The following is a 14,858-nucleotide window of genomic DNA, read 5'->3' as shown; positions in this document are numbered from 1 at the left end:
AATACAGATAAATATATAAATGATAAACTTCCCATAAAGAGATACAGCTTCATTTCCTTACTGATTGTGTCTCACAGATACGTGACCTGTCTCTCTCTCCTCACAGTGAATGTAACTCAAGGTGAAGATCAGCTCTGTGGAGTGGCCAGTTGTAGAAGCTCTAGTGCAGTAATTTGTTATTGTAATTTGTTACTACAGTTGAAGTCGGAAGTTTACATACACCTTAGCCAAATACATTTAAACTCAGTTTTTCACAATTCCTGACATTTAATCTTAGTAGAAATTCCCTGTCTTAGGTCAGTTAGGACCATTACTTTATTTTAAGAATGTGAAATGTCAGAATAATAGTAGAGAGAATGATTTATTTCATTTTTTCTTTATTTCATCACATTCCCAGTGGGTCAGAAGTTTACATACACTCAATTAGTATTTGGTAACATTGCCTTTAAATGGTTTAACTTGGGTCAAACGTTTCGGGTAGCTTTCCACAAGCTTCCCACAATAAATTGGGTGAATTTTGGCCCATTCCTCCTGACAGAGCTGGTGTAACTGAGTCAGGTTTGTAGGCCTCCTTGCTTGCACACGCTTTTTCAGTTCTGCCCACACATTTTCTATAGGATTGAGGTCAGGGCTTTGTGATGGCCACAACTTTGGAAGTATGCTTGGGGTCATTGTCCATTTGGAATACCCATTTGCCACCAAGCTTTAACTTCCAACTTTTCGTTCAGGGCGAGCCTAATCCCAGTCTCAGTGATCATTGGTTTGGGAGGATCTCATTGTGGTCTGCTGTCAGAACATATCTCATCACTATTGGCAACCTGTAGGCAGAAGAAGTCAAAACAAAAATTCAGGAAGTAATCAATCACTATTTTGGTATATTTTTCCTCTTGTACCAGTTGTCTTCTGTATGGGGAAATCTGATGTCTTCCCTTATATTTGGCCAAGATACAAGCACATGTAACTAAACCTTCTAACAACCTGTGCAGTGTTCATAAATGTTATATGGCTTACCATAAAAATGCAGTCAAATATATAAATGATCAACTTCCCATAAAGAGATACAGCTTCATATCCTTTCTTATTGTGTCTCACAGATACGTGACCTATCTCTCTCTCCTCACAGTGAATGTAACTCAAGGTGAAGATCAGCTCTGTGGAGTGGCCAGTTGTAGAAGCTCTAGTGCAGTAATTTGTTACTGTAATTTGTTACTACAGTTGAAGTCGGAAGTTTACATACACCTTAGCCAAATACATTTAAACTCAGTTTTTCACAATTCCTGACATTTAATCCTAGTAGAAATTCCCTGTCTTAGGTCAGTTAGGATCACCACTTTAGTTTAAGAATGTGAAATGTCAGAATAATAGTAGAGAGAATTATTTATTTCAGCTTTATTTCTTTCATCACATTCCCAGTGGGTCAGACGTTTGCATACACTCAATTAGTATTTGGTAGCATTGCCTTTAAATTGTTTAACTTGGGTCAAACGTTTCGGGTAGCTTTCCACAAGCTTCCCACAATAAGTTGGGTGAATTTTGGCCCATTCCTCCTGACAGAGCTGGTGTAACTGAGTCAGGTTTGTAGGCCTCCTTGCTTGCACATGCTTTTTCAGTTCTGCCCACAAATGTTCTATAGGATTGAGGTCAGGGCTTTGTGATGGCCACAACTTTGGAAGTATGCTTGGGGTCATTGTCCATTTGGAATACCCATTTGCGACCAAGATTTAACTTCCTGACTGATGTCTTGAGATGTTGCTTCAATATATCCACATAATTTTCCTTCCTCATGATGCCATCTATTTTGTGAAGCGCACCAGTCCCTCCTGCAGCAAAGCACCCCCACAGCATGATGCTGCCACCCCCATGCTTCACGGTTGGGATGGTGTTCTTCGGCTTGCAAGCCTTCCCCTTTTTCCTCCAAACATAACGATGGTCATTATGGCCAAACAGTTCTATTTTTGTTTCATCAGACAAGAGGACATTTCTCCAAAAAGTACGATCTTTGTCCCCATGTGCAGTTGCAAACTGTAGTCTGGCTTTCTTATCGCTGTTTTGGAGCAGTGGCTTCTTCCTTGCTGAGCGGCCTTTCAGGTTATGTTGATATAGGACTCGTTTTACTGTGGATATGGATACTTTTGTACCTGTTTCCTCCAGCATCTTCACAAGGTCCTTTTCTGTTGTTCTGGGATTGATTTGCACTTTTCGCACCAAAGTACGTTCATCTCTAGGAGACAGAACGCGTCTCCTTCCTGAGCGGTATGACGGCAGCGTGGTCCCATGGTGTTTATACTTGCGTACTATAGTTTGTACAGATGGACGTGGTACCTTCAGGCGTTTGGAAATTGCTCCCAAGGATGAACCAGACTTGTGGAGGTCTACAATGTTTTTTCCCATGATGTCAAGCAAAGAGGCACTGAGTTTGAAGGTAGGCCTTGAAATACATCCACAGGTACACCTCCAATTAACTCAAATGATGTCAATTAGCCTATCAGAAGCTTCTAAAGCCATGACATCATTTTCTGGAATTTTCCAAGCTGTTTAAAGGCACAGCATAGTCAACTTAGTGTATGTAAACTTCTGACCCATTGGAATTGTGATACAGTGAATTATAAGTGAAATAATCTGTCTGTAAACAATTGTTGGAAAAATTACTTGTGTCATGCACAAAGTAGATGTCCTAACCGACTTGCCAAAACTATAGTTTGTTAACAAGAAATTTGTGGAGTGGTTGAAAAACAAGTTTTATTGACTCCAACCTAAGTGTATGTAAACTTCCGACTTCAACTGTAGGTGAGCTGCCCTGTAAAAATGTAAACTGTATGCACATACGGACATTACATCATAGGAGGACATATCTCATGTTTACCCCACTGTAACCGTATCAATCATATGTCAATCACTTAAACAATCACCTCCTCTCGTGTTATACAAACATCACAGCAGAAATATCTACTGTATATTCTACATGTGTTGACCTTCTGGCAATGATTCTGCTGGCTGCATTCCTGGATGACATAGACAACAACAATAAACTGTACTCTAAGGGTGTCACGATCGTCATAATGAGTGGACCAAGGCGCAGCGTGATATGCGTACAGCTCTTTAATAGTGCACTAGCAACACGATACAAACAACAAAACGATATGTGAAGTCCTCGGCCATACACAAACCTACACGGAACAAGATCCCACAAATAGCTATGCCAAACAGGCTGCCTAAGTATGGTTCCCAATCAGAGACAACGAGAATCAGCTGCCTCTGATTGGGAACCACCCTGGCCAACATAGATCTACATGATCTAGAACATAACATAGAAAATACAACATAGACAATCCACACCCTGGCTCAACATATAAGAGTCCCCAGAGCCAGGGCGTGACAAAGGGCAACAAAGAGCCCTTATGTACTGTTTTTCTTGCCACGTTCAAATAACTTCGAGATAAGAGATAAGTTCTTCTCATCCCTTTGACCTCATACATTGATCTGGAGGTGGGTTTCCTTACTGGGGATTACACCAGTGTAAGTTACGATGCACATTTCCGAAACACTCCTTAAAGCCGACTATAGTAATTAAAACATATTTTAAAATCACAAAAACTATCTAAGACATTTGTTTTGTTCAGGAAAAACCCTGTATCCTTTTAGAATTATGCCACATGTGCTTTGGGAATAAATGTTGTTGGCTATATAATGATTTGATTTGGTGCCACAACTTCCCTATTCTCTATACATTCACAATACACTGGAAGAGAAGCATTATTTCATTTTGTAAGGAGAGACACTGTAAACACCAGATGATCAATTTGAACATATCAACAATCACTTTGTTTATCCACTTTTACTTACTGTATTAACTTAATTCTCTTCCAGCTTCAGTGACACACAGCCCTTATCCTGGGTCTGTTGTTCTGGAGGCCTCACAAAGACCAGCTGCCAGTGTTCTTTGTGTTTCCTGCTCTCTGGGGCATGGCAGATGCTGTGTGGCAGAAACAAATCAATGGTGAGTTACCTTTTTCCTGTAGTCATGACTGTCTTACCTTTATTAATGTGTGACCAACTACAGTGCATTCGTAAAGTATTCAGACCCCTTGACTTGTTCCACATTTTGTTACGTTACAGCCTATTCTAAAATGGATTGCATTAGTTTTTTCCCTCATCAATCTACACACAATACCCCATAATGGCAAAGCGAAAACAGGTTTTTAGAAATATTTGCAAATTAATAAAGAATACAAAACAGAAATACCTTATTTACATAAGTATTCAGACCCTTTGCTATGAGACTCGAAATTGAGCTCAGGTGCATCCTGTTTCCATTGATCATCCTTCAGATGTTTCTACAACTTGATTGGACTCCACCTGTGGTAAATTCAATTGATTGGACATGATTTGGAAAGGCACACACCTGTCTATATATGGTCCCATAGTTGACAGTGCATGTCAGAGCAAAAACCAAGCCATGAGGTCGAAGGAATTGTCCGTAGAGCTCCGAGACAGGATTGTGTCGAGGCACAGATCTGGGTAAGGGTGCCAAAACATTTCTGCAGAATTAAAGGTCCCCAAGAACACAGTGGCCTCCATCATTCTTAAATGGAAGAAGTTTGGAACCACCAAGGCTCCTCCTTGAGCTGGCCGCCCGGCCAAACTGAGCAATCGGAGGAGAAGGGCCTTTGTCAGGGAGGTGACCAAGAACCTGATGGTCACTCTGACAGAGCTCCAGAGTTCCTCTGTGGAGATAGGAGAACCTTCCAGAAGGACAACCATCTCTGCAGCACTCCACCAATCAGGCCTTTATGGTAGAGTGGCCAGACGGAAGCCACTCCTAAGTAAAAGGCACATGACAGCCCGCTTGGAGTATGACAAAAGACACTCAGACCATGAGAAACAGATTTTCTGGTCTGATGAAACCAAAATTGAACTCTTTGGCCTGAATGCCAAGCGTCACGTCTGGCGGAAACCTGGCACCATCCCTACGGTGAAGCATGGTGTTGACAGCATCATGCTGTGGGGATGTTTTTCAGCGGCAGGGACAGGGAGACTAGTCAGGATTGAGGGAAAAATGAACGGACCAAAGTACAGAGAGATACTTGATGACAACCTGCTCCAGAGCGCTCAGGACCTCAGACTAGGGCGAAGGTTCACCTTCCAACAGGACAACAACCCTAAGCACACAGCCAAGACAGCGCAGGAGTGGCTTCGGGACACGTCTCTGAAAGACCTTGAGTGGCCCAGCCAGAGCCCGGACTTGAACCCAATCGAACATCTCTGGAGAGACCTGAAAATAGCTGTGCAGCGACACTCCCCAATTCACCTGACAGAGCTTGAGAGGATCTGCAGAGAAGAATGGGAGAAACTCCCCAAATACAGGTGTGCCAAGCTTGTAGTGTCATACCCAAGAAGACTTGAGGCTGTAATCACTGCCAACGGTGCTTCAACAAAGTACTGAGTAAAGGGTCTGAATACTTATGTAAATGGGTTATTTCAGTTTTTTATTTTGTATAAATTTGCAAACGTTTCTAAAAACCTGTTTTTGCATTGTCATTATGGGGTATTGTGTGTAGATTGACGAGGGAAAAAAATATTTAATCAATTTTAGAATAAGGCTGTAACGTAACAAAATGTGGAAAAAGGAAAGGATCACGTGACCCTTGAACGAGATGGCCGCATGAACTAGGAGCTCCGCACAAGTAGTTTCCAATTCCTAATCTTACCTCCACTTCAAGTTTAAACTCATTTAGCTTTAGTCAAAAAGTCATGGCGGCTTCAAAAGGCAACACTACAGGGGACATTTTTACCCGGACTCGAGTACTAGCGACGGAAAAAGCCTCCAAGAAGCAGCTAGCTTCAGAAAAAGCTAGCGCCATTAGCCAGGAGAAAGAGGACCCGTCCCCCCCCCGAGGCCCAACGAATGCCAACCTCGCACTCTGTCGAAGACATATTTTCTGAGCTGAGATCCCAACGTACAGAACTCAACACTAAACTAGATGCCATTAACGCTCAGCTCAGTGCGATAGGGGGCAAGGTGACAATCCTGGAAAATGCCTTGCCTGACATAAACAACAAGATAACCATAAACGCGGGGCGCCTGGACGAGGCAGAGGGGCGAATCCTATCCACGGAAAACTTATTGACAGACGCCATGGAAACAATAGCATATGCTAAAAAAAAAATAGAGCAGCTGGAAGAGAAAACAGAGGACCTGGAAAACAGGGGGCGAAGGAATAATTGTGTTCTATTAAATCTGGGCGAAAAAGAAGAGGGAAACATGCCACTGATCCGCTACCTGCAAGACAAACTTCCAGAGTGGCTCCACCTGGCCACCGACAGGCCCATAGAACTCGAGAGAGCTCACCGAGCACTGAGGCCCCCACCAGCAGCCAGACAACCACCGCGCCCAATCACCATACGTTTCCTGAGATTCACCGACAAGGAACGAGTCCTACAGGCGGCGAAAACCAACACCATTACAGTGGGAAACGCCAAACTCACCTTACTCCAGGACCTGTCAGCTGGAATACGCCGAAAGCGCCGAGAGTTTGACGAGGTGAAGAAATGCTCCATTGACCGAGGCATCTTTAGGGGATTCAAATACCCAAACGAGCTCAGGATTCTTCACCAAGGAGCCCTGCGACACTTCAAAACTCCCGAAGAGGCAAAACGTTTTTTGAAAGACAACCCCGGTCAATGAGAAATGGACCATTGACTAAATGCGATTAATGCGATTACTGTTATTACTAAAGGAGGTAAGACAACATATAGCCGATATCCAAAGACCCACCGCCCTGCTAAATTTCATTATAGCCCTCCAATCTATATTTATGTTCCTTTAGCTGAGAGGGATAGGCCCCATATTATAACTTAGGCCTACTGTATGTAGGCTGGGCTATTGATTTTATTTTCTCCCTTTCTTAATGTGGTCTGGACGGGGGCTACGGTGTCAGTTACTCAATGCGGGCGGAGAGGATGAGGCATTTCTTTGGTGGGGAGGGGGAGACGTTGTGCGTTGCTAACTGTTCCCGGTCTTTTTTTTTGTTGGAACACAGAATTGTGACTGAGCGGGGAGGTAATAGATCCAACGGGATATGTCGAGTTGTTTGGGAACTCGGCTGGGGTGTTCAGAGATTGTTATTTTATGTAAACCATTTATTTTCCTTTTATGTGAACGCAGCTGTAACTACGATCCACCTTTACCCAGAGATGACTTGCACTAAAGTTCGATTACTGTTCGATGACGATGACTAGTACCTTAAATCTATTGACATGGAACTGCCACGGTCTAGGCCATGCAATAAAACGGAAAAAGATACTATGTGCTCTAAAAAAGGAAAAAGCAGACATCGCGCTATTGCAAGAGACACACCTCTGTGATGCTGAACATGCCAAACTCCGCAGAGCTTGGGTGGGACAAGTGTATTTCTCATCTTTCAAATCCAACAGTAGAGGTACAGCAATACTTATCCATAAGAATGTTCCATTCATAATTGACAAAAACATATCTGATCCGGAGGGGAGATTTATCTTGATAACTGGGTCACTGTATGGGCAACCAATTACTATCTTAAACATATACGCCCCTAACACAGATACTCCTGCTTTTATGTCGAAAATGATAACTCTGTTCAATGAGCATTGTGTTTCCTTTGGAGTGTTGGCCGGAGATTTTAATTGTACCCTGAACCCAACCCTAGACAAATCATCTCAAATCACCACCACAAATCCTAGATCTGCAAAGATGTTGAACTCTCTTACTAAAGAGATGGGACTGATAGATATCTGGAGAGAGACTAATAGCTCAGCTATGGACTATACATACTACTCTAATGTCCATAACACCTACTCCCGTATAGATTACATTTTTATCCCAAAGAGTTTCATAAATTCAGCCACGTGTACAATCGGACCCATAGCGCTTTCGGATCACGCCTTTGTCCACCTCCGCTTTGACCTCTGCAAAAACATCCCGAGATCAAAGAGCTGGAAATTCAACACCTCCATGCTATCAAACGAAGCATTCCATACATTGGTAACTACATGGATAGACAACTACACACAAGACAACAAAGATTCTCCTGTTTCTCCGGCCACAATGTGGGACGCTGCTAAAGCCACACTAAGAGGTCATCTAATTGCATATGCTTCCTCTAAGAAAAAAGCAATGGAAGCACACAGGCTAGATCTGGAGAGGGAGCTGGAACGCTGTGAAAAAGTACATAAACAATCCCCAGACAGCACCTCCTGGAGTCAACTTAAAGCAGCCAAAGCCAAACTGAATTTGGACTATACTCAGGAGATAAAAAAAAAAGTTTTCTTTACTAAACAGAAATACCATGAGTATAGCAATAGGCCTAGTAGATTGCTTGCTTATCAATTAAAAAAAGAGCAGTCAGAGCGTACAATTATGGCTATCCGAACAGCAGAGGATGAGATCACATATGATCCAAAAAAGATCAATTTAACTTTTCATGATTTTTACTGCAAACTATATACCTCTGAGAGAAAACACACGGAGGCAGAACTCCACTCCTTCCTAGAGGGAATCTCGCTACCTAAACTATCAGAGACCGACCAAGAAGATCTCAACTCCCCCTTCACTCCTGAGGAGATCCTGGAGGCAATTACCTCCATGCCACCTAACAAGTCCCCAGGCCCAGATGGATTCCCCAGAGAGTTCTACAAAGCTTTTTGGCTCCAGCTTAGCCCTATTTTCATGCCAATGCTGGAGGATTTTTGCAAAAACGGAGTTCTCCCAGACTCAATGCACACAGCTCGCATTACAGTGTTGCTCAAAAAAGACAAGGATCCCCTATCCTGCTCCTCCTTCCGGCCCATAAGCTTGTTGGATTTCGACTACAAAATAATCACCAAATTGCTCGCCAAAAGACTAAACACTCTTCTTCCCAAAATAATAAAAGCGGACCAGACGGGATTTATTAGAGACAGATACTCTTCTGATAACATTCGCCGTCTTTTTGATATTATTGATCAAGTAAACGCACAGAAGACCCCTGTCCTGCTGGCTTCACTGGATGCTGAGAAGGCGTTCGACAGGATGGAGTGGAGCTTTCTGTTCTCAGTCTTAGAGAAGTTCAACATGGGCCCAAACTTTATTAAATGGATCAAATCACTATACTCTCATCCAAATGCCATGGTGACTACTAACGGACTGAACTCTGACAGATTCCCTTTGGGACGGGGCACAAGACAAGGGTGCTCGCTGTCCCCCCTGCTCTACTTGTTGGGGGCGGAGCCTCTGGCAGAGTTGATAAGGAGCAATCCAAGTATTATGGGTGTTCCTGCAGGCGGCCTGCAGCACAAGATTTCGCTTTACGCGGATGATGTCTTGCTCTACATATCCAACCCTGAGAAATCCCTTCCTCCCATCTTAGATACAATTGCTCAGTATGGCACGTTTTCAGGTTATAAGATTAATTTTAACAAATCCACTGTCTGCCCTCTCAATATTATACTCACCAGTTCTATGAAGACACTATGCCCATTCCAATGGAAGACACAGGGGTTTCAATACCTTGGGATATTCATAACACCAGATCTGAATAGGCTTTTCAAAGAGAATTATCTTCCACTCCTGGATCAAATCAAGAACAACCTCCAAACCTGGATCTCCCTCCCAATTAGCTTAGTAGGAAGAATTAATGTAATCCGTATGAACATCCTCCCTAGACTGAACTATTTATTTCAGATGCTCCCATGCTATCTCCCAGCTTCCTTTTTCAAAACAATTAACCAAAGCATCACCAAATTTATATGGGGCAATAAAAAACCTAGGATCAAGCTTTCCACTCTATCGAAACCTGAATCTAAGGGTGGTCTTGCCCTTCCCTCCCTTCAATTGTACTACTGGTCTGCCCAAATCCGCAACATGCTAACATGGATCACAAACAGACAAGAGTCAATGTGGAGCCAGATAGAAGCCCAATCTTGTGGTTCATTGCCACTAAGCTCAACTATATTCATTGATAACTTTAGTGAAGTGGGCAACATAGCCAAAACATTTGTGATTTACAGTACCCTACGAGCGTGGAGGGACTGTAAGAAATACTTGGGCATCTCCTCCCAAATATGTTCTCACTCGCCTATAGTAGGCAACCCAGACTTGCCAAAAGCCCTGAGAGATGCCAACTTTAATCTTTGGCATACTCTAGGAATCAGGACCTTTTCAGACCTATTTCATCAGAAGACCACTACACTGAAATCCTTTCAAGAGCTCTGCAATGAATTCAATGTGCCAAGATCCCATTTTTTTTAAATATCTACAAATTAGACATGTCATCTCCTCATTTACTTCCAAGAGGAGGTTTAGAACTCAGTTGAATGAAGTTGAAACCCTTCTTGTCACAGCACAATCCATTAAAGGCAAAATATCCTATATCTATAGACTCCTTTCTGAGAAAGGAGGATCCTCCTTTACTCCTTTGAAAATAATATGGGAAAAGGACCTTGGTCTGACTATCAGTGACGAGTTATGGGCGGAGGTTTGCGACAGGGTATACTGCTCCTCTACTAATGTAAAAATGAAAGAATCTAATTACAAATTTTTGTACAAATTTTATTACACTCCCCTGAGACTCCATAAAATGAAAACAGACATTTCTCCTAATTGTAACAGATGTACCTCTGAAAGTGGAACCTATATGCATGTATTTTGGAGCTGCAGAGAGATTGCCAGATTTTGGCAATCTATACATACTGCTGCACAGAAAATACTAGATGTACAGTTTGATATGACCCCGTGTCTCTATCTTCTTAATGCCCAGCAGGACTTTGTTCTTGATCCTGACAGAGAAAATTTGCTCATGACCATTACATACTTTGCTAAGAAATGTATTCTTCTATTGTGGGCCTCTAATACTTCTCCTACATTTAAAATGTGGATTGACCAGATTGTTGACTTTCTCCCCCTTGAAAAGCTCACTTATGACCTCCACAAGAGACAGCCCAAGTTTGATAGACTCTGGTCTCCACTACTCAACTATATTTCAAATTGGACAGAGTGAATGGGGGAATCAGGGAGATGGGCAGATGCGTGTTGTGTAAGGTGCTGTAAAACCTAAAAACTAATTATTGGCTCGTCATCTCAGCTAAGGCTGGAAATAGCTAATAAGAACCTTGATAGTGCTGCTGCAAGTTCTATAATTTAAATTTTGTTATAATTATTATTTGTGTGTGTATGTATGTATATATGTATGTATGTATGTATATATATGTATGTATATATATATACATATATAAAACATTTTTTTTTATTTTTATTATTATTATTTTTTTTTTAAATTTTAATTCACATCTGTGAATGTGGAATGTGTTTGGTTGGTTGATTGAAAACTTAATAAAACTTTAAATTGAAAAAAAAAAAAATGTGGAAAAAGTGAAGGGGTCTGAATACTTTCCGAAGGCACTGAATCCAGGTCACCCACATGCCTCAAGACTGTTAGCCCTTTGAGCTAAAAGACTGTGCTGTGCATTTACTCTGGACGCTAACACACTTCTCAGGCAAGGTTACTGACCTGTCCATAGTTCACTGAACCACCGATGTTACGACTTCTACCGGCTGTTCAGATGGAACAAAAAATGTAAGATGTCTTTCAATTTTTCAGTATTCTATGGAGTTCTTTTAAATGAACAGAAGGAGGCAGCATTTGCTAACAATTGACTGTGAGAGTCAGTGGGATTTGTAGTGTTTTATGCTCTCAGCAACTGGATATCAAGCTCTACAATCTGGCTGGAGTTCTACTTGTGGCAGTTGTACTCTATGGTTGGGTGGAATTCAACGAGAGAAGAAATCCTACACAAAGAAAGGGGAAAACAAAGTCCAAACCATAGAGGGATAATACATTAACCTGACCACAGAAACTTCAAGACTGTAGTAGAAGTCTACAAATCTTGTCTGTATTAAATAGTCAATGTGGAATACAGCGCTTGTATAAATAGATATGTATGCTGTGAATATTATGAGAAATATACATTCCATTTTGAATATGTAAAGTATAGGTTATATAGCTGACCCTTATGGGGTCAACATGGTTCTTTTTACATGGTTTAAATAGTGTATTATTGTCTGTTAACTGATGTTACCAGCTACCAATGTATTTCGGTATGAATGTGTGTAGAAAAAACAACAACTTAAACTTCATGTATTCAGTATTCACCAGTAAAAGTGGAAGTGGAAAAAGCATTTTTTCGGTAAATCGTTGAGGCTATGTGAATATAATCTGTCTTCAAATGTAGGCTACATCGATTGTTACTTTAGGCTATATTGAGTCATGAAAAACTGACCTCCACCTGTCCTGCTCGAGCCACACATGATAGGCTACACTATCTTTCGCGCGCAGTGGGGTCTCCTAGCAACACAGATGACAGGCAGGTGTGTGGGTCTTAATAAAACTGGCTGAACTGAAGAAAGCTCGGGACCAGGAGACAGGTGCCTGTGTTTAAAAGGAAGGGATATCTCATCAAGGTAGGTAGAATGTAAATGCAATATTGGACAATTTCAGTGAGATGTGTAATCGATGTTAATTAATCATATGTTGAATTCTAAAGCCCATGTGTGAAGCCTACTAGACTGGTTCGTTGCAACTGCCAGTCTCTCTGTTCAGCTATTGTAGCCTATTGGCACATGACACGGAGTAGGAGTGGAATGTTATAGAGACTGGTACCCAGCACGGAGTACAAGGAGTGGAATGTTATAGAGACTGGTACCCAGCACGGAGTACAAGGAGTGGAATGTTACAAAGACTGGTACCAAGACTAGAAGCTTGCAGCCTAGGTTTGATTACATAGGAACAAAATGATTTGCATTGCAATGATTGTTTTCAATTAAAATTAAAATGTCTTCACAAATTTTATTAGCAAAGAGCAATTGCTAAGCAAGAATTTTGCTAGGACTGTCTGGGAGTGGTCTGATAGCAACAGTTTACCTTACAAGTCAGGAATAAACTGTGACTCATTTTGTACCCCCATCAATATTATGATCATGTTGTTGTTTTTCATTGAAGGATCAGACTGTTGCTTCCCTGGTATGGCCGCGGGGGTGTGTGGCCCCACACCCCTGGTGTTCCGGCTACATGAGGGCGCCCCAGAGCTGGTGAGAGAGGTACTGCTGGAGAGAGGCTGGGAGGAGTATGACGAGCAGGAGCAGGAGGAGGGAGACTGGAACCTCTATTGGCGCGCCTCAGCCTTCCACAACTCGGACTATGAGAACATCCTGCCCTGGCAGAGACTCAACCATCACCCCAAGACTGTGGGCATCACCCGCAAGGATTGCCTGGCCAGAAACCTGAAGAGAATGAGAGGGACGTTCGGCTCAGGTATTTACAACTTCAGCCCGACAACTTTCATCCTCCCGAATGATTACACCAGGTTTCTGGCAGAGTACACCAAGCATCGTCTGAAGAATGGAGGCAGGTCAGGGTATTGGATCTGCAAGCCAGTGGATCTATCAAAAGGCAGGGGCATCTTTCTCTTTGAGGACATCAAAGACTTGGTGTATGACTCCTCAGTGATAGTTCAGAGATACATCAGCAATCCTTTCCTCATCTCAGGGTACAAATTTGACCTTCGGATCTATGTTTGTGTGAAAAGTTTTCAGCCTCTAACCATATACATGCATCAGGACGGATTGGTACGCTTTGCGACTGAGAAATACAATTTGTCCTCTTTGGACAACCTTTATTCTCATCTGACCAACACGAGCATCAATAAGTTTGGCCCCTTCTACACAACAGACAAAGAGAGAGTGGGACAAGGATGTAAGTGGACTATGAGTAAATTCCGCTGCTTTCTTCATAGCCAAGGTATCAATGAACTGCTCCTCTGGCAAAAGATCAACAACATTGTCACACTAACTTTGCTCACCATAGCCCCTTCCGTACCTTCCAGTCCCAACAGTGTTGAGCTCTTTGGGTTTGACATCCTAATTGATGCCAAATATAAGCCATGGCTACTAGAGGTTAACTACAGCCCTGCTCTTACTATCGACTGCCAAGCAGACGTGACAGTCAAGAAAGGACTTCTCAATGACCTGGTTGATCTGATGAACTACAAGTCCATGGACAGCGTTAGACAGAGAGGATATCTCAAACAGAACTACAAACGCCCCTGCTATCTAGGCAGCCAGTCTCTGCAGTCCCCAGTGCTGTTGCTCACCAAGTCTATGTGTGAGCACCACCCAGCAAACAAGAGAAGTCACAGTATCCACTCTACGTTTTCTGACAGTATGAGATACTTTCCATCAGTTGAGATGAACCGGATCCGCTCTGCAAGGAATTGCATAAGCGACACCACTGGCTCGGCTTTGAATCCAATACTCATCCAACATTCAAAGACTGCAGCTGTAACTGGAAACAGAAAGACACGTCCGGTGCTCTCACAGATGACAGAGGCCATCCAGTGGTCTGAGGTTACAGACGTAGAGTCAGAGTTTGATGACAGAGACCTGTCAACACTTGTTAGCCCATGGCAGGCCTTAAGGCAACCAGCCGTGGGCTGCAGTAAGCTACCTGCCATTCACATTCAAAAGTACAAGACTCCTAAATTCCCATGGGACCCTAAAAGACAAGATAAGAGCACCGCACCACTCCGTGTGGGAGACTTCATACTGACGTTTCCTTTCAATGAGGTCACACTGAAGGCGTCGCGGGACAAGCTCAACGTTAAGACTGCAGTCCACGAGGTTCACAAGCTCATCACCCAGCTAGCATTAGGTTGTAGCCACAAACAGAAGAGAGGGAGGGAAGATGAGTTGGATATATGCAAAGACAAAAATTATTTTGGGTCTTTGTTTTGGGGACCTATGAACCCTCCTCTGCTTAGTGAGTGCCACATGTCAAACTAACTGAGCAACT

At 42.6% G+C, this 14,858-nt stretch overlaps 1 protein-coding gene across 1 annotated transcript; it reads left to right on the top strand.

Moving 5' to 3' along the window:
• Window positions 1-12,997: 12,997 nt before the first annotated feature.
• On the top strand, window positions 12,998-14,848 carry ttll2 (tubulin tyrosine ligase-like family, member 2; the record flags this gene model as incomplete). The annotated part of the gene is made up of 1 exon (XM_084149487.1): window positions 12,998-14,848. Exon 1 carries the CDS (start codon window positions 13,034-13,036, stop codon window positions 14,846-14,848), a length of 1,815 nt encoding a protein of 604 aa, XP_084005613.1. The 5' UTR covers window positions 12,998-13,033.
• Window positions 14,849-14,858: the final 10 nt, after the last annotated feature.

The sequence above is a fragment of the Coregonus lavaretus genome (genome assembly GCF_964263955.1).
Source record: "Coregonus lavaretus genome assembly, chromosome: 31".
Lineage (NCBI taxonomy): Eukaryota > Metazoa > Chordata > Actinopteri > Salmoniformes > Salmonidae > Coregonus > Coregonus lavaretus.
The sequence above is the reverse complement of the archived record's forward strand: the minus strand, read 5'-3'. Positions and strand labels throughout refer to the sequence as shown.